The sequence below is a fragment of the Melospiza georgiana genome, chromosome 6 (assembly GCF_028018845.1).
Source record: "Melospiza georgiana isolate bMelGeo1 chromosome 6, bMelGeo1.pri, whole genome shotgun sequence".
NCBI lineage: Eukaryota > Metazoa > Chordata > Aves > Passeriformes > Passerellidae > Melospiza > Melospiza georgiana.
In genome coordinates, this window is record NC_080435.1 from 28969692 (window position 1) to 28990470 (window position 20779).

The 20779-nt window shown below is 41.6% G+C and overlaps 2 protein-coding genes across 2 annotated transcripts in view; one reads left to right on the forward strand and one right to left on the reverse strand.

Annotated features, from left to right (window-relative positions):
• ELP4 (elongator acetyltransferase complex subunit 4) overlaps positions 1-4450 on the reverse strand; it is a 142365-nt gene extending 137915 nt beyond the window's left edge. Inside the window, exon 1 of the mRNA XM_058025972.1 lies at positions 4297-4450. Within this exon, the coding sequence (XP_057881955.1) occupies positions 4297-4450 (154 nt within the window). The remainder of the gene's footprint in view (positions 1-4296) is intronic.
• Positions 4451-4517: 67 nt separating this feature from the next.
• IMMP1L (inner mitochondrial membrane peptidase subunit 1) overlaps positions 4518-20779 on the forward strand; it is a 32192-nt gene continuing 15930 nt past the window's right edge. Inside the window, exons 1-4 of the mRNA XM_058025575.1 lie at positions 4518-4585; positions 18445-18576; positions 19711-19799; positions 20359-20485. Coding sequence (XP_057881558.1) covers positions 18472-18576; positions 19711-19799; positions 20359-20485 — 321 coding nt within the window. The 5' untranslated portion in view covers positions 4518-4585; positions 18445-18471. The remainder of the gene's footprint in view (positions 4586-18444; positions 18577-19710; positions 19800-20358; positions 20486-20779) is intronic.

The window sequence follows — 20779 nt, forward strand, 5'->3', positions numbered from 1 at the left end:
AGGCAAACTCAGGTCAGAGCATTTGCTTTACTTTATCATTGAGTGGTTTGAACAAGTGTCTTCTACTAGAGGGAATGCAAAAATATTGCAGTGACCATGGTTACACCTTCATATTATAACCAGCAACAATACTAGTAAATTAAACAAAAGGCAACAGGAAAAAATAGCAGGAATGCTGATGGAATCAAAAGGAAGAGGCAAGATCTATACGTTTCCCAAGAAAGCTGCTGTGAACTTGTCATTCTTCCTAACCTCGCTATTTTCATTTTTCTTTGCCAGTATCTGCGGCAGTAGAATATATAAACATCTGAGCAAAACTTGTAACTTTCCACATTGCTACTTACAAGAGAGATTAAGATCTTATGGAGAGGAGCACAACAAACTTTGCAAACTGAGAAGTGCCCAGATTGTTTCCAAACCATATCCCTGACCTTTTTTCCAGCAGACTGAAATGAAACATTTAATAGGGCCCATAAACCTTGAAAGTAAACTTCTAGAAATAAATATAAAATATTTATAAACATAAAATGTATAAATTTATAAAACAAATATAAATAAAAATATAAAATAAATAAACTCTGGAAGTGCAGAATGCTCTGACGGTAACACTGCATTTGAAATCCACTTATCTACCACTTCTCATCCAAAGGAAACTCACTCCTTTAGAGTGAGCCACAAAAATGTAACCATCAGCTGTAGGGTGAAAGAAACTTCTCCTTGGATTCCCTACCTTCTCCACTCTTCAGAAGCTCCTCACTGTGTGTGATAACACCATGCTTTCCCTCACTCACAGGCTGCACCTTCATGTCTGGCAAATAATTCTGTATCTGAGTTACAGATTTTGAGCGGAGCAAAGTTAAACTCAAGCCCAAGCCAGAGATCTACAAGACTGCCTAGTGACTGTTACAAAGTATGTCTATGAAAATACCAGACTAAAAGAGTTTGTACTAACTTCCATTGGGAATTTATTAAAAAAAAAATGATTGCCCTCAATCCCTGGTGACAGCAAAAATTATTTTTATAGTCAATTATTTGATTGCTAGTGGGCAGGACAAAAAAAGAACAGTACCAATGCTCTTTCAGAAACACATAAACAGCATTCTGCAACACATTCATGAAGCATTTCCACACTAGAAAAAGAGCACAAAGCAGACCAAGTCAACACCTGCAGTCACCAGCACAGTGGGCTCAGGTTTTGGCTTTTCTGTTTTTCCCATTCTGTGCTGCTTTAGTGTGTGGGTCTGAGCTTCACATTCAGGGATGGTGAGCTCTGTGCACAGAGCAGGGAGACAAAACAATTCCTGCTCCAGCTGGGCACCAAGGACAAATGATCCCAATCTCAGCCCCAGAGCACAAACCCCGTGGGCTGCAGAGAGAAAAACAAGCAGGGTGGGAGTGCCTGGGCTAAAGCTGGAATGGGACAATGAACTGCAAGGTGCAAATGGAGCAGAACTGATCCCAGGGAGAGAGCCCGGGAGCGCTCGTGCATTTTGGGGCCATTTTGGGTCATCTTGGGTGCAGCCCTGGCTGGGCTCTGGTGCTGCCCAAGGTGGATCCATGGAGGAGATGCTTTGAATCAATCCCTGCTTTATTCTGTAGCTCTGTCCAGCCCCTCCTGCTCTAGGGCAGCCTGCAAAAGGCATCAGCACCATCAGAGGCTCAGTCAGATGCTCCCCTTTAGTCAGATCACATCTGGAACACGAGGCCCAGATGACTTCAAACTCCTCCATTCAAGAAAAAAAAAAGTGAAGTGAGTCCAGGGAGGGATATAAAAATGGGGCAACTGATTCAAGAGAAGAGGCTGAAGGAAGTGGGCTTGCTCAGCCCAGAGAAGGGAGGAAAAGCTGAAGGCCCTAGGAAGAAGAGAGAAGAGAGAAGAGAGAAGAGAGAAGAGAGAAGAGAGAAGAGAGAAGAGAGAAGAGAGAAGAGAGAAGAGAGAAGAGAGAAGAGAGAAGAGAGAAGAGAGAAGAGAGAAGAGAGATGAGGCTGACACACTGCTGGAACCCTGCTTACTGAGAATTTCAGAATTTGTGTGCAGGCAGGCACTGACCCCCAAGAGAACACTGCATTTCACCTGAGGCTGGGGAGAAGCTTCCAAAATGGAATGACAGAACTGGGATTGTGGGTGTGGAGTTTGAATAGAAGTCTGTAATATCATAGGGGGTAAAACCTAAGAGTTTAAGTTTTTAGAATATAGTAATATATAAAGCAAGATGGATGTTTTAGGGTGGAGGCTGGTCCTTCACCTTCTTCTCCTTGGGTTTGGGTGGGTTTGTGTAATTGGATAAAACATCCACATAGTGGGCTATGAATGGTTGATCATTGGGTTAAAAGTAAAAATAATTTAGGTGTCATTTCTTAATTGGACAGTTTATCCTTAAAAGGCCTTGTAGAGAGGGAGATACAGCTCCATTTTTAGTTTTAAGTGCTACAGAACTCAGTTTCTGAGACTGTAGAATAAGAACCCATAAACATCTGAGTGCCAACAAGAAATACCATCTCACACATTTAATCCTGACCCTAACAAAAAAGAAGCAAAGATTTCACAACAAGAGCTGAGCTCTTCACTGAGGTGCAGTGGGAGGGCAACAAGCAACAAATGGGAGCTGAAACAGGGGAGGCTTCCAGTGGATATAAGGAAAAAGAAAATTCCCTACAAAAAATAATCAAGCATTGGGCTGGGTTACCCAGAGGTGCTGCAAAATCTCTGCCACTGCAGATTTTCAAGACTCCACTGAAGACAAGGAGAATGTAGAAGGGATCCTGGGTTTATTGGAAGCGTCCTCAGTTTCCATAACAAACCACTAATTGTGTTTGCAGGTGGTTAGAATTTTAGGAGACTGCCACCATGGGAGCTGTCTACATCTTCTGAGCCATGCTGTGCAAAATGCACTGTTTCTAAAAGGGAATATCAACAGGAATATTCAATGCAAATTTGCTTTTCATGCAATTAAAAGGCTTCACAAATTACACTCACTTCATGAAATATTTCTCTCTCAAGCAGGAAGAGCTTCCTCCACAATGATTCTAATCCCTGACGAAAGTGCAGACAAACACACAGAGAAAAATTATATACAGGCTGCAAAATGTCCTTTACACAGTGGATATGACTTTTATACCATCATTGATCATACAGAGCATCCCTAGAGAGAAAAGTGGCATATTCTGTGTACTCCAAGGACGACTGAACAAAGCTAAAATCAGGCTGTTCTCACCTAGAAGTCCCATGTATGGACATTAAAGATGCACTGCAACTCTGTGAAGAGTTAGAGGATCAGCCAGATAAACAGCAGTAAATGAGTGAGCTCCCAAGCCAAGGGAAAGTGCCAGCTTCTGACACGGATGGTCCAGCAGCAGCGACAACAGATGAGTCCCTGGGACCATCTCACACCGAGAGGCAGCAAAACCAGCCTCACACCAGAGCCATTTATCTAAGGGGGCACTTCAGCCATGCAGCCGTGCTGAGCAAGGCAGAAAAGACAAACTGAGAACCCCAACACATCCCAACACCTGCGGGGCGGAGACCCCGAACACAAATGCAAAAGCTGGGATATATAAATATCTTTTCTCCAACAGAGAGAGACAAAAGGTGAGCAGTGTTCATACAGCAGGGGGGAAAAGGTTTGCTTTCCAAGGGGAACCCTGGCAATGCACACACGGCTTTCCAAGGGGAAAACCAGCCATACACGGCATTCCAAGGGGAACCCTGCAGCACACACAGCAGCTTTCCAAAGGGAAACCCCCGAAACACACACGGCTTTCCCAGCCCAAAACCAGCAGCACACACGGCTTTCCAAGGGGAACCCAGCAGCACACCAGCTTTCCAAGGGGAACCCAGGCTTTTGAAGGGGAAGACCCAGGTAATACACACACAGGTTTCCAAGGGGAAGACCCTGGCAATACACGGCTTTCCAAGGGAAACCAGCCGCACACACGGCTTTCCTTCCAATGGGAACCCAGCAACACACTCGGCTTTCCCAGCCCAAACCCAGCAGCAGACCCGGCTTTCCCAGCCCAAAGCCCGCACCCTCCCCGTGGCAGCGCCAATCGCCCCGGCCATGTGCCGCTGGGAGAACTCCCGGAGCGGCTCCGCAGGGCTGCCCGCAGCGATGGCAGCGCGGCTCCTCCGCCAGCTCCAGCTGGGACACCCGACCTGCCTGCCCCGTCCTCCTGCCCCTCCCGCCCTCCCCGCGATCCCGGGATGAGGGGAGGAAGGAGCAGCCTCGGGAGCAGCCGCGGGGTTACGGGAGGGCAGGCAGGGCCTGGCAAAGGGGTCCCAGTCCCGCTCCCACCAACCTAGCACACAGTCCAGGGAGGGCAGCCCGCTGGAGAGCAGCAGCTGCCCGTGGCGCACCGAGGGCCGAGTGCCCGGCAGCGCGGGCGGCCGCGGGCCGGCGCCGGGCCTGCGCTGGAAGCTGGTGCGGCCCCGCTCCCCGCCGGCCGCCGCCATGTCGGGGCCGGGCACGCCGGGCCGGCGCTCCGCCAATGGGGGAGCGGCTGGGGGAGCCGCCGGCCAATGGGAGCACGCGGTGTTGGCACGTGCGGAGCCGGCGGAGGGCTGCGGGGCCCGGCGGCGAACGGGGAGGTGAGAGCGGCACCGGGGGGAAGCGGGGACGAGGGCACACCGGGGCCCACCGGGGCCTTTCTGGGGCCGAGGGGACACCGGGGCACACCGGGCCTTGCCGGGGCCGAGGGGACACCGGGGCCTTTCTGGGGCCGAGGGGACACCAGGGCACACCGGGGCTGGCAGCGGGCACGGAACGGCGCGGGGAGTGCGGTTCGGGTGCCGTGGAGGGACACTCCGCTTGTCCCGTGCCTGCAGGGCCGGGGTCGCACAGGCTCGCCTGGAGCGGCATCGGCCCCCTCGGAAAGAGCCTGAAAGGGAAAAGTGTTTATTAAATGTATTTTCTTAACATAATGTGAGTATACTTGGGTCGCTGCTTGGTTGTGCATAGGCACAGACCTGTGTAGGCGTGTGGTTTAATGCCTTCACTTGGCAGCAAGATCTTGTGTCGGCGTGCACCAAGATGTGTGGTAGGAAAAGTTAAAGGACATTAAAATGCTTTGACAAGTTCTAGTTTGGTTTGTCAGCCAGCGCTTTGTGTTCTGGTGCTCTGAAAGCAAGGGGAGCTCCTGTCCGTGGATAGAACAGCCACTACCAAAAGTGTTTTTATGTTTGTTTTTCATGTCGGTGATTCAGGTGCATCCAAGCTGCTAGAAGGCTCTTGTATAAAATATAAAAACCAAGCTTTAATACTGTAATCCCTCACTCTCAGCCTTTCAGTCCAGTGAATCGTGTGTACTGTCATTCTGAGCCAACTTTCTGAACACCTGTGGTTCTTGAGTCGCTTTTTAATTGAGGGGAAAAATCCTTGTGTTAAATATGAGCAGCATGAAAGAGCAGCAATATGTGGGCAGTCCTGGACCTCAGAGTTTTCCCTTCGTACCCAATTCAAATTCAGGAGCATGAAACTTCAGCATCATGTGGCCCTGGCTGGGGAAAGGATGTTCTTTTTGCTGCTGGCCAAGCTCCCACACGTGCTGAGCAGTAGACAAATCAAAATCTTTTATCAGGAGTATCAAGAGGTTGTCTTAAGATTTTGTATGTTCTGCTAAGCTGTGAAATACTGGATAATACTTCATTTTAAGTAGAGATTATTGTTCAGTGAAAGTTAGAAGTGTCTGTCTGTAGAGGAGAAGATCAAAGGAGACTGGAAACCGTGGCAAGAAATAAACAAAGGTGTTTAATTTCACTTGTGTAGTATGTGACCAGCGAGGTGTGAATATCTGGAATAGGAAATGCCAACAAAATAAAGACCCAAAGCACAATCCACAATTCTTTTAAAAGGGTTTGGGCCTCTGTTTCTGTCAGTGGAATGGTGTGGTGTGAATTCTGTCTGACTGAAGAGGAGGCTGAAACTTTGGGAGAGTTCTCCACTTTCAAACATCACAGTGACTCTGCCTTTTCTTGCTGTACTCTGCTCCTGGAGCCCAAATCCCTGAATATTTCAGGTGTGTGTGACACAGCAGTTGCAGGGTATCTGTTGAGATCTTTGTTACAGAAGCTCATAACCCAGTGATAAGGATATCTGATAAGTCAGTGCTTACCTGTCAGAAAGGTAAGCAGTGACAAGAGAAAGAAGATCCAGTGATAAACTGCACCTACTCAATCTCTGGGATGGTTTTTTCCCATTCCAAGCAGTATATTTTCTTTTCTTCGTTAACACAAAGTATTTCCTTGCTTTATTGTTTCTTTTAATTAAAATACACTATTGTGGGTTAACTTGACATAGATCCAGGGCTGAGCCCTCTCTTTTGTTCTTTCATTACTACTTGCCTGCCATGTAAGGGTTTGTTATAATTTTTAACCTCATTTTCCTACGGGCCAATTAAAACTGGAGGCTAAATAACTCCTTCTCTTTTTTTTTTTCCTTTTTTCTCTTTCCTATTGGAAAGTGAACACACATAATGAAAGTATTTTGCAAATGGGAACTCTTGTGCCATGCCCCTCCCATTTTTAGTGTTTCTTGGATAAACTGCACATTTCCTGACAATCCTCACTGGCTCAGGAGCTGATCCAGTGGCTCAGGGTTGCAGAAGAGGAAATCTCACTCCCTGCTCCTGCTCTGTTTCCAATCCAGCAAATTCTGGTGCTGGTCAGTTCCCTCCTTGGGCTGGCTGAGCTCACTAAACTGATTTAGAGCTACCAACTGACTTTCTCAATAATTTTATTTTGTGCCATCCTGTGAGGTGGTGCTGCATGGAGGAGAGCAGCCCAACCTCCCAGAACTTTGTAGTTATTTCAGAATAAAAATTGGATTTTTACATTTTAAAAATGGGCTTTTAATCGAGTGATATTTTTGTTACAATTTTTTTGTAGATATCCTTCCAAATATAGAGAAATGGTGTCTTACATGGTAACAGCATGAGAGACTGTTTCATGGATAACAAAAATAATGAAGTAGATACAATTTTTTCAGTATGAGAACTGAACTTCTAAAATATAGCAGTAGTTCTGTTCGTGGTGTTCATTTTTCCCCAGTCACATTTGAACCTGATGGGTGCAGTTAAAGTCCTACTGATTTAGAAAGTGAGTGGAAATAAGCTATTTTTCAAATATTAACATTTTAATACAATGCATATGTGCTTATGGTAATACTGCTTACAATCTGACTTTACCTGTATTTCAGACAAATTTCAGAGAAAGAACTCATTTAATGCAAGTTTAATTTCAGATTTTTTTAGTTAATTATTTTTAAATCAACGGTGTTTCATTTCCAGGAATAACAATATTTTTTTCACCCTTTTTGAATCATACTGAAGGTTTGCTTATATTCACATGTCCAGTTTTGAAAAGGTGAATTTTCAGTGGTTGTAGAAGATTCCACTAGGATTTGGTGTCTGGCAGAAAGCAAGACCCCAGCAATTGTGATTGTAGACATTTCGCTGACATTATGAGGTAGATAAATCCTACTGCTCCTGCTCTAGGGGTGGGATGGAAATGCAGAGAGACTGAGGAACATGGAAGTGATTTCCAGTGCTCAGGAAGTGTCTTAGGAAGTTATTTCTTGTCAGCTGAGCTATGGCAATGGACAGGGGTCCTACTCATTGGAGAATGGAGAGGTTTAAACATTTTTAGTCTGTTTTGGGATGTCTGAAACTGTAGAATAATGAACTTTCCTTCCTCACAGCTCACATGTTGCAAGTAGAGCTGCTCAAATGGGGATGTCAGTTTAACTGCAAATCCTAACTGTGCTCTGGAGAAATCAAGCTCTCTGTTTTCCTCTTGCAAACTTGCTGGTACAATTCAGCTACTCGCAGATTCTAAGATGGATTAAGAGGATTTGGGGGGAAAATTCCCTTAGAAATAAAAATAAAAATTGAGGGAATACAATGGAAAATGAGAGAGCAGTCAGAACATTTGGGGAAGGGTTATGCATGGAATTTGATCTGCAAGTATGTTTGACATTTCTCTTCCAAAACTGTAGCCTACAGACTTGGGGAAATCCTGGTGTCCCCAGAACAGCAGCCCTTGAAGTGTTTCAGCTTTTCTATTTTCACATTCTGTGCTGCTTTAGTGTGTGGGTCTGGGCTCCACATTCAGGGATGGTGAGCTCTGTGCACAGAGCAGGGAGACAAAACAATTCCTGCTCCAGCTGGGCACCAAGGACAAATGATCCCAATCTCAGCCCCAGAGCACAAACCCCGTGGGCTGCAGAGAGAAAAACAAGCAGGGTGGGAGTGCCTGGGCTAAAGCTGGAATGGGACAATGAACTGCAAGGTGCAAATGGAGCAGAACTGATCCCAGGGAGAGAGCCCGGGAGCGCTCGTGCATTTTGGGGCCATTTTGGGTCATCTTGGGTGCAGCCCTGGCTGGGCTCTGGTGCTGCCCAAGGTGGATCCATGGAGGAGATGCTTTGAATCAATCCCTGCTGTATTCTGTAGCTCTGTCCAGCCCCTGCTGCTCTAGGGCAGCCTGCACAAGGCATCAGCTTTGGTGACCATGAAGGGACAGAAGGTATCAATAAGAGGAGCACACTTGTCCTGGCCTCCCTTCACCACCTGGGTTGCCCATGTGGGCTCACAGGGCAAGTTAACACCAGCAGCACTGTGTGGGGAGGTTCCTCACCAGCAGGGTGTTACTGCTGATGGATGTGCTCTGATGTCTTTACTTTCAAATCAATGGTTTTGCTGGATTTTAGTTGTGCTGCAGAAGATTCGTGTATGTTCTTGTCTTTGAACAAAATGCTCTTCATTTTGGAATAATAAATAAATAAATTAATCACCAGCCCATTTAATTTCAATTTAATTTCATTTAAATATGTCTGCCAGACAGCTTTCAGTGATATTTTTCTGCTGGATTTACGTGTGGGATAGAGAACCAGAAAAGCACATCCCAGTAGCTGTTGTAATTCATAATCTTATTAGAGTTTGCAGTTCCATGGCCAGGCTGCTTCTCTCATCAGTTGTGGAATGTGCTGGTTTTAGACTGCACTGATTAAAGTTTTACAGGCACCAAATCAGATTAGGCAGCGAGTCACCTGCCCAGTCCTGTGAGCCACGCCCTGCTGAGCTCCCACTGGCAGCTGAAACAAGGTAGTTTGCTTTGGAGATGTTCTTAAGTACCTAACAGCATGGGTCGTGGATTATGGCTGCAAAGAAGATGGCTTCATTTTCCTGATCTTTGAACTAGCTGCAATGGGATAAATTTGAAAGTGCAGATCTTCAGGCCATGAGCCAACAACTGGAAAGAATGTTTAATCCTGGAAACTCTGACACCAAAAGATCTGGGTTTTTGTCAGTGTGAAAAAGCTTAAAGATGCTTATTCAGTCAGTCTGTAGCAAGTGAAATAACTATCTGGAGGGTTTAGGACTTGCTAGTTTTATGATATGGTATAAAACATAACATCTTATTCAGATGTTACCCTGATTCATCCTTGTGGGTATGCTGAGTAACAGGGAAAAAAATTTAAACCCGTGTCAAATTTAAACAGCTCTTTTAAAATAGAAGTAAATTAGGAGACGTGAGTTGAAGTAGTATGTGCTGAAGACAAGAAGTTATTTTAAAAATTATTTTATGTTTCTGTAATTTCACAACTGTACAGCATAATATTACTGAAACCTGCAGAACAATAATCTTGAAAGTGAATTGTGAGTTTAATTTAGTGTCTTAGTAAGCATCACACAGATCAGTGCTGTATTTAATAGAGATTATTTTCCTTGTATTTCTCACAAACATGGAAGGAACCTCAGGTTTCTGGCACTGGCCAATGATGTTTTGTGGTTATTGTCTCCCATAGATATTCCAGACAGGAATGCCAGCTTGATATTTCAACTCCCACTGACTTTCTCAGCACTCTGGCCATCCCCAGAGTGAGGCATGGGCCAGGGTGTCCTGCAGTAAATAATTCTGTAGAGATGTGTATTGCTTGCTCTTCAAAAATTTTGACTAGAATGGTAAAATAATTCAGTCACTGAGGGGCAGAGGAAGAAAATTTTGGCATTTAAGTAGTCAGGAAGTAAAATTGAGATTTTTCAGTGTGAGTTGTAAAGTTGGGTATAAGACAAGCAAGCAATCTAGTAAAACTCCTTGTAAAGCCAGATTCACAACTGACTACTTAGGGAAACTTAAATGGTTTCAAATTTGGAATAATGTTTTGGTGAAATAATAGAATAAAATAAAATAATGAATATCTGGCCTTTTTTTGTAGCCAGGCTGTATTTTAGCAAATCATCATTATTCTTTATCTCAGTGAATTCAGCTTCCATCCCCTCCACTGAGCCTGCCAATTCCATGCCAAAAGTTCTTTGTGGGAACCCCATTTCAGGAGCATCTGTCTGGGAGCAGGGCTGCCATTTTTTCCAAATTTTTCCCCCTTTGTACTGAATTGCATTTTGTGTGAGATAATATATGTAAAAGGACTAAAAATAAATTCACATTTAAAAACTGTAGATACTGAAACAGATAGAGGAAAGCCAAAATGTTATCAAGGTCCTAGAAATAACAATCCTGTAAGTGGTTACTGCAGAATAACTCAGTGTATTGTGAGTGGGACACACAATATTACTGAAACCTGCAGAACAGTAATCTTGGAAATGAATTGGGAGTTTAATTTAGTTGTGGGTGCTGCTGGAAATGTGAGCTTCACTAATTGTTTCAAAGTCCTGGCTTGGTTTTGTGTGGAAAGAATAGAATGTCTTATTTCATTGCAATGAGGGGGTAATTCATGTGAAGTTTTAGCCCTAAGGTTTATCAGAAAACCTGTGTCTCTTCAGTAGCCATGTTTTCAATATTTCTGTCATTGAAAATATTTCTGTAATTGTGACAGTGTCCCTAGCAGAGGGAGAAAGGTAATGGAGCTTTTTTTTTATATCCTGCTTTTATATTTCTGTGGAAACTGTTGCACATTCTTGGAGCCTCATGTTTCCGCTTTCTCTCACTTGTGCTTCCATTGGTCCAAGAAGTGTGAAGCACTGTTTGATCTTGGTGTTCTCATGCTATTGCCAAGCCACAGTGAATTTTTAATAGAATTTTTAACATTTCTGGCAGGAATATCATCAATTTTCTTAGCATGCACAAAGTATCTGTATGACCAGTCACTGATTTTCCTTTTAGAAAATCAATGTATTATGGAAGAAAGGGCAAGCCATGTTCTGTACTCTTGGAACAAACCAGATGAGCAGATGTAGATTAAATAAAAACTTAGCACTTATTAAAAACCTGAAAAGTTTTTAAGAAGGCAGTCCAGGGAGACAGTACTAATGAAGTTATGCAGTGATTGTTTCTGTACTGCTTTTCTGTTTCACAAGTATTGTGTCCTCGTTTGAAACTCCTGTTTGGGCTGGCTGGCTGTGGTAAAATGAGCCATGCAGGCCCTGCTTGGGGATGTGTTTGGTGCAGTTTGTGGGGCTGGAGTGTGCTCTGCACCTCAGCTTAGGATCATTTACCAAATTGGAGAAAGGCACCTCTACTTATTTGATTCACTAAGTAGTCAGTTTTCACATTTATTATTGTGTCAGCTGCATCTTTTATTTTAAAGCATCAAATTAAATAATAGCTTATGCTGGCTTCCTATTTTAGTTCATGCATTTAAAACCTGCAAGTCAGATAAAAAGATAGTTTCAGAATAAATTCAGTATATTATTTATGAGTGGAGCAACACATTAGCATGGAGTTCACAATAGATCATATCGCTTTTATTCCATCTTACAAGCTTAGCAGCACAAACAGAATAATCAACATATTATTTGGCTGTCATCTGCTGAACAGAAAGCAGAGATCACAAGGAGGTTTTCCCTAGCTGCAGTGATGGCCTTTTTGTTCCAAGCCCCCATCTGGGAGGGCCATGGTGTGTTATCATATGGAACGCGGGCTTTGCTGTAATCTGCTTAGCTGCACTGCAGTTTGAATCTTTATTCCATGTTTGTGTAATTTATAATTTTAATGAGACCGTGCCTCTTGTGGGCTTTGAAATATATTAAAAGCTCTTTTGTGCATATGCTTTTGTTCTTGCTTAATAGGCTCAGTGTATTTAAAACTGATGAATTTTTATTCATGGATTTGGATGTCTGGGGATTAACTTAGATTGAATATCATTGCACTCATCTCTTGATGTTTGGAACTTTTTTATACTTGTATCTCTAAGTGGAGAACACCTTACAGAACTTGTGTTTTACACATAAAACAGCTCAGAAATAACTAATAAAATTTTATTGAGCAATGAGCAAAAATACTGATTACAGTTTAGTTTTACTGCATAAACTCTCCTAAAGTACCAGTTTGCCCTGAAAAAAATCCTTGAGTCGATGAACATTTGTGTATTTAGAACTTTGTAACTAAAAGCAGTTTGGAAAAGCACTCAACATTTTTGCAGAATAACAGCACTTGATTTGCATTTTTCTTTAATTCAGGTAACTTGAAAATGTAAATACTGAGCACTCTCTTGTATGACTGTTGCCTTTCTCCTGTTTTTAACACATTTTTAAATGCAGAGTGTTCATAAGCTGTTTCATTAGAAGGTGATGCTCATAACTGGGAGTATTGATAAACATACAGAAGGATTCACTGCTATTTTCTGACAGTGCTAAAACTGGGCTTGTTTTTTGCCTTTGTATTTTTAAGATGTTTAATGGTTTGTTTATTTGTTTGATTTACTATTTGTTTAAAGATTTGATACTTTGTGACTTCTGTGTTTTTAAACTACTCTGGAGCACTCTTCAAGGATGGCATTCTGTCTGAGACCAGCGCTGGCAATAAAATGGAGACAATTGTGGATTTTCTAAATAGCCTTGGTGATGATGTACTGAAATGTGGAGGGGAATTGGGTTTTTGTTTGTGGTGTTTTTGTTGGGTTGGCTGGTTTTTACCACAAACCATCCTCTTTGTAATGACAAAATATTTTAAGTAAACAGCCTTCTGAGTTCTCAGTGCACAGGGGAGATATTAATCTCTCTTCTCTTCACTGATTTGAGCACTATTTCCAAATCATATTTCCACAAGATGTGTCAGCTGGGAAGTGCAGGGGGCTTGTGAGCCATGGGCAGCTTCAGCTTTTGTAGGGTTGCAGATTTCTAGTGCCTAATGTGAAAATGAGGCTTGTAACTCTTTGTCTTACAAAACTGAAATGAATTTTCAGTGTTTATACATCTGTGTCTCAAGGAAGTGAATGTATTGAAATTGAAGACAAACACACAGAGTTATTTCACCACTGTGGCGTGGGCACAACCCATTTTTCTCCGTTACCAGGAAAGTGACTGGTGTCTGCCAGACCTTTGGTGTTTGTCCTGGCTTTGACCTTGTTGCAGAAGATGTAAAGTGAATATTTTGGCATCCCTCAGAGGCCCATGTATGACCATGCCTGTGCTCAGCTCTCTGGATTTCACTGTTCAGCAAAGAGGAGTGAATGGAGCTGCAGAGGAGGACAAGCTTTGGAATGCATCTGGCCATTAAAGCAGCGTTTTATTCAGGGTTGTGCAAGTGTTAGGAGCTGCTTCCCAAAGGTAAATAGAACCAGTGAGAACTACCTGAAATCTGTGTTGGGAAAATGCTCATTCTTGTCTGTAGTCTCTGGTTATTTAACACCAGCCAATTGTGTTATGTTTACAGGATTAAACTCCTTGTCAGCTTGAGATCAGCAGCTGAAGGAGCTCTTGTTGGAGACAAACTGCCAGTGCCTGGTAGAGATAATGTGTAAAAATGTAATCTCTTGCAGAATATCACCAAGCTTGCTCACATTTGCCAGACCAAGTCCAGTGTTTCTTCCAGAGTAAAGCAACAGCTGGAAATAAAAAGCAATTCTTCTGATCTCCAGCACAGAGGGACCTTTTGAAAATGGTTCTTTGTTTTGCTTTAGATGTGTTCAGAATCCTCAGATTGAAATTAGAATATTTAAAGCATTTTGTATATTTGTATATTCATATATATATATTTAAAACATATTGTATATCTAATATGGGAAGCATCCAAATAAACAAGATATACACCCTTTGCTCTTCTAGTACATGTGACATCAGTTTCATGCAGAAGTTTTAAAATAATACTTTAATATAAATAACTGTTCAAACATAAATATTTAAATGGCCTAGTCAGTGTGCAATTTTTTCTTTGGTTTGGGTTTTTGGATTGTTTTTTAAAGTAATCTCAGAGTAATTCTGTGGGAAAGAGATGGTGCAAGTTATGTGTAGAGAAAGGTGTCTGGTTAGAAGTGGAGAATGTTGGGGGAAGAGTTTCTGTTGAGGAAGGAAAAACTGAGAATCTCTCACTACATATTCAATGAAATTCCAGAATTGGGAAACATAATATAAAGCAAATGTGACCGGAGATGTTTTATGAAAGTGAAAAATCTGTTTAGTGTCAAGTGCAGTGATTTGTTTAGTCACACTTTCAGTGCCTGCAACTTTGATTTTCCCGTATTTAAAAATTCATCACCACATCTTAAATTGTGCTACACAATGCCATTGGTCTTCTGGAAATGGTAAAGCTGCTCATTGATTTTCTAATTTTATTATATAGACAATAATTGTAATCCAAGATTACAGCAAACAAGATGTTAATTTCTAGACAACCTACGTACATTTCCCTCAGAGCGCGGGTGCTACAGAAGCAAAGAGTACAAAGAGAATACCATTTGTGCTATCCTCACAGGAGCTGTCAATAAAAGATGTAATAGGGGATTTAGGAATCTGGAAATGGCCAACTAATTTATGTGAATCTATTTTATTTCAGCTAGAAAGCCCAAGCTCTGTTTCGTCTGCACTGCATATTGCAGAGCACAGGCTGTCTATAGAAAACCAGGCGGCTGCATATGGATAGTCCCTTGATATCATTCACTTGCTGTGTAATCTTATTATGCAAAGTTCTAATCTTCACCTAGAATGAATGCCTCTGGGTCAGAATATAGTCATATCAGGGTTTTTGAGGTCATGTTTTGTGATCCTTAGCTTATTCTTCTAAGTAGAGCTGGGATTTAAAGAGTATTCCCCAGACACTGGCAGAGATAGACAGCAAAACCTGCTGCCTTTTTGGAAGACAAGACCAACATGAGGTCCCTGGTAGGATTAAACTTGATTTGTAGCTGTAGGATTTTTTAACAGATGTATTATTGGACAGGGAATAGGGGGCCACCAGCACAGCGAAATTGGATCACAATTGGCATTCTCAGGGAGTCCGCTGGCTGCTAAAACAGCAGCTGCATGTGGATTTGACTTCTTTCAGGTGAAGCGACTTCCAGTCATTTGGAAAGGATGGGATGAAAAGGAACCTTGGTGATAATTTTGATGTCTGCAAGATTTAGTACCAATGTAATGGGATTATCGGTAACACCTTCGCCGCAGCAAAAGCCACCTGGCGCTATAACTGGCAGCAACTGAGAACTAATCCTTTCCCATCTCTTGGATGTCATTCATGAGGCTCAAAGTGGTTTCTGCCCTGCTAGCTGTGATTAATTTTATAAACAAACAAACAAAAACCCAATGATGAAAGCGCGGCTATGGGTGGAAGAGGGAACAGAAGATACTTGTAATTACATTTTGCATTTTATTTGCTGTGTATTTTACAACTATACACTTGTGGTAAAATAATGAAATTGTGTTCTCTGTGATAAATATGGATATGTGTGTGTGACTTTTTTTTAACCAGTGTTGATTTTGGTAGAAATTTTTCAGCTACCTGCTACATGATATTAGGTAGTACCTGGAGGTAATTAGGTTTTAGGCCATTCTGCAATAAGGATGTTTACACTGCAGAGCCATTCAGTTTTCAAGGGGCTTGTGACTTAAATAATTTGTTTTATTGTGCTTAATGGTCTTATGTTTGATCTGGTGGAGTTGCCTGCTGATGGTACTTTGTATTAAAATTGTGTGATGTGGAAAACTGTTTACTTCCTTGTGATCAACAATATGACATTGTTTCAAAAATAGAATGATATGAAGTTCTCAGAGGAAACAATTATATTTTAACAATGATACTTTTTAACAATTATAATTTAATGATGCTCAAGTTAATTTTTTCTCTGTGTGGCTTTTTTTTTAAATAAACTAGTTTGGTCTGGTGGTTTTTTTACTAAACTTGCTACAACCAATTATTAACTAGAAGTCATTACTTAAAATGACATGGAAACTTTTAGGATTTTGGTTATTGGAAATGAATATTAGATGTCTAAAGATGAACCTTAATGTTTAAATCACCCTCCCATCCTCAGGAGGTACCTTGTCAGACTAGTCTGAGGTACCTTGTCTGGCTAGTGTCAGACTGTATAATCCAGGTATATATGTGTCTTCATTTCAAATTAACTTTCTTGAGTAGTAGTCAAAAGCTTTTATATAAAACTAAGAATATTTTGATTGTTATAAAATCTGGTAAGCTTGAACATTTAAAACAATCCTTTGTACTACATTTATAAGAAGGGGTTGGTGAAATCTGTGTCTCAGGCGTTAATTTATTTTGAGAGAACTGGGAACAAAATTTGAGAGCTCTTCACTCATGTTCTGTCCTTGTGGTTAGTTTTTCCCATGGCAGCTCTGGCAGCAGGCAAAGCTCACTCTGAGCCCTGAGTGTCCCTGAGTAGCTCCCAAATCTACTCACAAGCATCCCAAGGAAACACATGTCCAGGGTAACTATTCCTAGGTTTGTGTCACCCAAAATCCATAAGGAAACAGTCACTTTGTTACAATCACTTTGAAACCTGTTTTCTGACATGTATTGCAGTTGTTTGGAGTTTCATAATAAAAATCTTTTAGTGCCAACCTGACAGCTGGTGGCATGGGAGGCTTGCACATTCTTTTGAATGCATGGTTGTTACTGTTTATTTGTCCCAGATTGATCTGTGTACTCTGGGCATTGTAATGCATTGTTTGCTTACCTGCAATACCCACAGGTGCCTAAATTCTCTGCAATCTTAATATGTTAATGTCACTATAGGACACGAAATAATACCACGTGCACATGCTGCTTTGTTCAAGGTAAAAAAAAACTTTTTAATTTCTGATTCCAAGATTTATAGATTTTCAAAAGTGACAGTGGATTGGAGGGTGACAGTGCCACCTCTTCAATGACACTGGACAAGCCAACAGTCCATCAAATTTCTCCTCCTCCGTAAAAGAATGCAAAACAATGAGTTATTTACACAAAGTGTGTGAGAAAGTTAGTAACAACAATGCAAACATCAGAAGGCTCAGAAAATCTTAAAAAATCAGGGCGACAGTTAATGTGTTAATATAAGGTTTCTGAATAGCATGGGGCAAAAATAGTGGATACTTCTGCAGTATTTTTCTTTCTTCCTGAACTGAGAAGCAATGTGAGGCTCCTTTCCAGCAGGTGCCGTTAAGAACTAGTGATGATGGACTTCTCTCAGATAGTTGTGCATTCACCTACTTCTGCAACTCAGATTCATCTGCTGTGCCTCCACCTTCCTTTTGTCCCCTGTGTCACAGCTCTGGACTCTCAGTGTGTCTGGCCTAAGATAAGGCATTGGTTGGTGCACTGAATTGAGAAGAGCCAGGCACCTGTGTGCCTCACCAGGATGGATTCTGCTGAAAGTGCATTCCCCTTCCAGGGGAGCTGTTCCATTGCAGTTCCTGCATCTGCCAATGACACAATTCAAGACTTTTCTGTTTGCCATTGTATTTTGGGTCATTGCTGTGAAAATGGTCAGATAGTGAATGATGAATCACAGCTTGGTTTAAGCTGTTCTAGTGCAGAAAAGTTTATGTAGATAAAAAAGAAAAGGACCGCTCTTTTGGAACTTGTTAGAGAATATTTGCTCCCAATAATGGTTGTCTTTGGAATGTAGTCAGGCAAAACTCCCATTAAATTCTAGTGAGAGTTGTGAAAATAAACCCATGCACTTTTAAATTCCTTCATTTCATGAGTGAAATGTAGAAGAAAATGTCTCTATTTAATTTTGAAATGGGCATATTTTACACAGCATTTTTCCTTTTCTTCTTTTCAACATAGTGTATTTGCTCAGCAAACTCTATTGACCTATCTTAGGAAAAGAGGGAAATCTTGCAGTGGTTTTGGTTCATGAGAAGGCAACACTGAGTTTAAGGGGAAGAGTTTTTTTTTCTTCAATTACTTCATTATGTTTGTTTTCCACTTCCTTAAGCGTAACCACCAAATTGTGGTACGGAAATATTTTATTTTGATTAGCATTGTAGGAATTGGATCTCCCAATCAGAGTTGGACTTGAATACTTGGGGAAGGGGGTCAGAAAATGTTTACAGGCTAATGTCCTGCAGAAATTATGGCACTGTGCTACAGCTGAGAACAGAAGACCTGATGCCTCATTTCTCTATGCACCTCTTCAAGTCTGTCTGGTTATTTGTTGGGATCATTCCACTGTTGAGTTTTTTTTAATCTTGCCCACCTGTTACACACTAGAGATGGGTTTGTAAACGTAGGATTGCTTGTTCTCCAATGAATGATCCTCTTGTGTTTTGCTGCAGAGCTGCTGGGCACCGTACCACTGTAGGATGCTTCGCAATGCCCTAGGAAAAGCCTGCCGGTTTCTGGGCTACACGGTGCAGTATGGCTGCATAGCACACTGTGCCTTCGAGTACCTTGGAGGGATTGTTGTGGTAACTCTTCTTTTTCATGACATTTAAAAGGAGATAAAACTGGAATACTGACAGTTTTCTGTGTGATGATGCCAGTATTTCAGGTTTTGTCATTTAACACAATTTATGGGAAGGGGCTCCAGCCTTTGTGAAGGTTATTTGTACTTTGTATTCTGATGTGTTATTGCTCAAGGTATCACTGAAGTAAATGGGAAACTCTGATTAAGCCTTTTGCACAGAGTCCATCCTTTAAGAAACACTGGAGTCAGTGATAGGAAATGCCTTTGTTTCACACTCTGGCCAAATTTTTGGGTGTTTTATGCTCCTTGCCCCTCCTCCCCAGGTCCTTAACCTGGCAGATACTGCTGCTGGGCATGGGGGAGTCTGGCTGTGAGCTGCTCCTGCAGCTTCTGTGATGGTTCTGTGTCACAGAGAGAGAAAGGGGTAAGCTGGTAGGGCTTTGAGCACTGCTCCTAAAAATTTCCTGGAGATGTAGTGCTGAAGGGAATCAATGAGGGCCTTATAGCACCTCGTGCAGTTGAGGACCAGCCTCAAGGAAATATAGAACTGTAACAGAGTTAGAGGTGTGTTGCAAGGCTTTGCAAAGGTTCTTCAGGGTGAGAGAGATAGACGAGAATTTTGACTCTATGATCAGAAGGCTGGATTTATTATTTTATGATATATAATACATTAAGACTATACTAAAAAGGAGTAGAGAGAAAAGTTCAGAAGCTGCTAAGCTAAGAATAGAAAAAGGAATTAATACTAACAGAGCTCTCTCTGATCTGTCTCAGAGAAAGCTTGTCTTTGATTGGCCCTTAATTGTACACAAGTAACATGGACCAATCGAGGTGCACCTGTTACATTCCACAGCAGCAAATAACTATTGCTTACATTCTTCTTCTGGGGCCTCAGCTTCCCAGAGGAAGGAAAAATTCTAAAGAAAAGATTTTTCACAAAAGATGTCTGTGACAGAGGTGCTCTGGGGGCTCCCCTCAGCTTTGAAATGCATCACACATTCCATGGAGGAGCTCACTTTGAGTTCTCTACATTCCACCTTCTCTAATTTATTAGCATATCATTTAAATGTAAGTTTATTTTAGAAAGAAGCAGTTTGAAACAGTAATTTTTTTCTCCTTTCTTTTTCATTTGCAGTGCTCTGGACCTTCCATGGAACCAACCATTCAGAACTCTGATGTTGTCTTTTCAGAGAACCTCAGCCGCCACTTTTACTGCATCCAAAAGTACGCTGCTCTCTTGGGAGCACATCTGACATTCCCTCTGCCAGGGCTTGCCAGTAACCACCTTCTGCCCTTGATTTTTAGTGTATTTTTCTGCTTCTAACTTGTAATTTTTCATTGTGTCTAAAGGATCTTGAAGTTACCAACAGCCCAATGAACAACTTCTCAAAATTGTTTGGATTTAGTCTGTTGTCACTGTTGCAGCTTTTTCCAAAAACTAGGAAAAAGTCCTTTTTTTCCTCCCCTGAATAATTCTAATGAGTGAATGTGAACTTCTTCCCTAAGTAGTTTGGTCTTGAAAACCAGCTATGGGTATTACTTGTCTCAGGTTGTAGTCTTAAATGTTTCATAAATGATCTCAATAACAAAAATTGAGTCAACTTTTAAAAGTCTGTGAAATTACACCTGAGTAAAACTGAAGAAACTAAAATTGTACACAAGAATTTTCAGCACAACGGACTATCTTTAATGGGTGTGAATATTTTTGGAGTAGATACATGGTTGCTTATGTACTCAGTTAGTTTGTAACTAGAGTTCTTCTGTTTTTTTTTTTTCCTCTCAGAGGAGATATTGTAATTGTCAAAAGCCCAAATGACCCCAAATCAAATATCTGTAAAAGAGTAATTGGCTTGGAAGGGGATAAAGTCTGCACAAGCAACCCTTCAGATTTCCTTAAGAGTCACAGCTATGTAAGTATTAGAGTTTCTTCTGATGTAAATTAATGATTACTTAAGTAGGCCTGGTGGTCTGTAAAGGATTTGCAATATTTGAGGATAATAATAAATCATAAATTATTAATAAATTATTATTCTTGATTATGTACAGTAAAATGTTGTACTTTTAGACTGTTTGTGCCAAGCTGTCTTCCTCTGCCTTTTGTTTCTGTAGCAACTGTAGACAGATAATATTTCTGCTGTGCCCTTTGGAAGAATACTCTGAAATTCTCTGCATAAAGTGCAGTACAAAAGAGAGGTGCAGGTGTT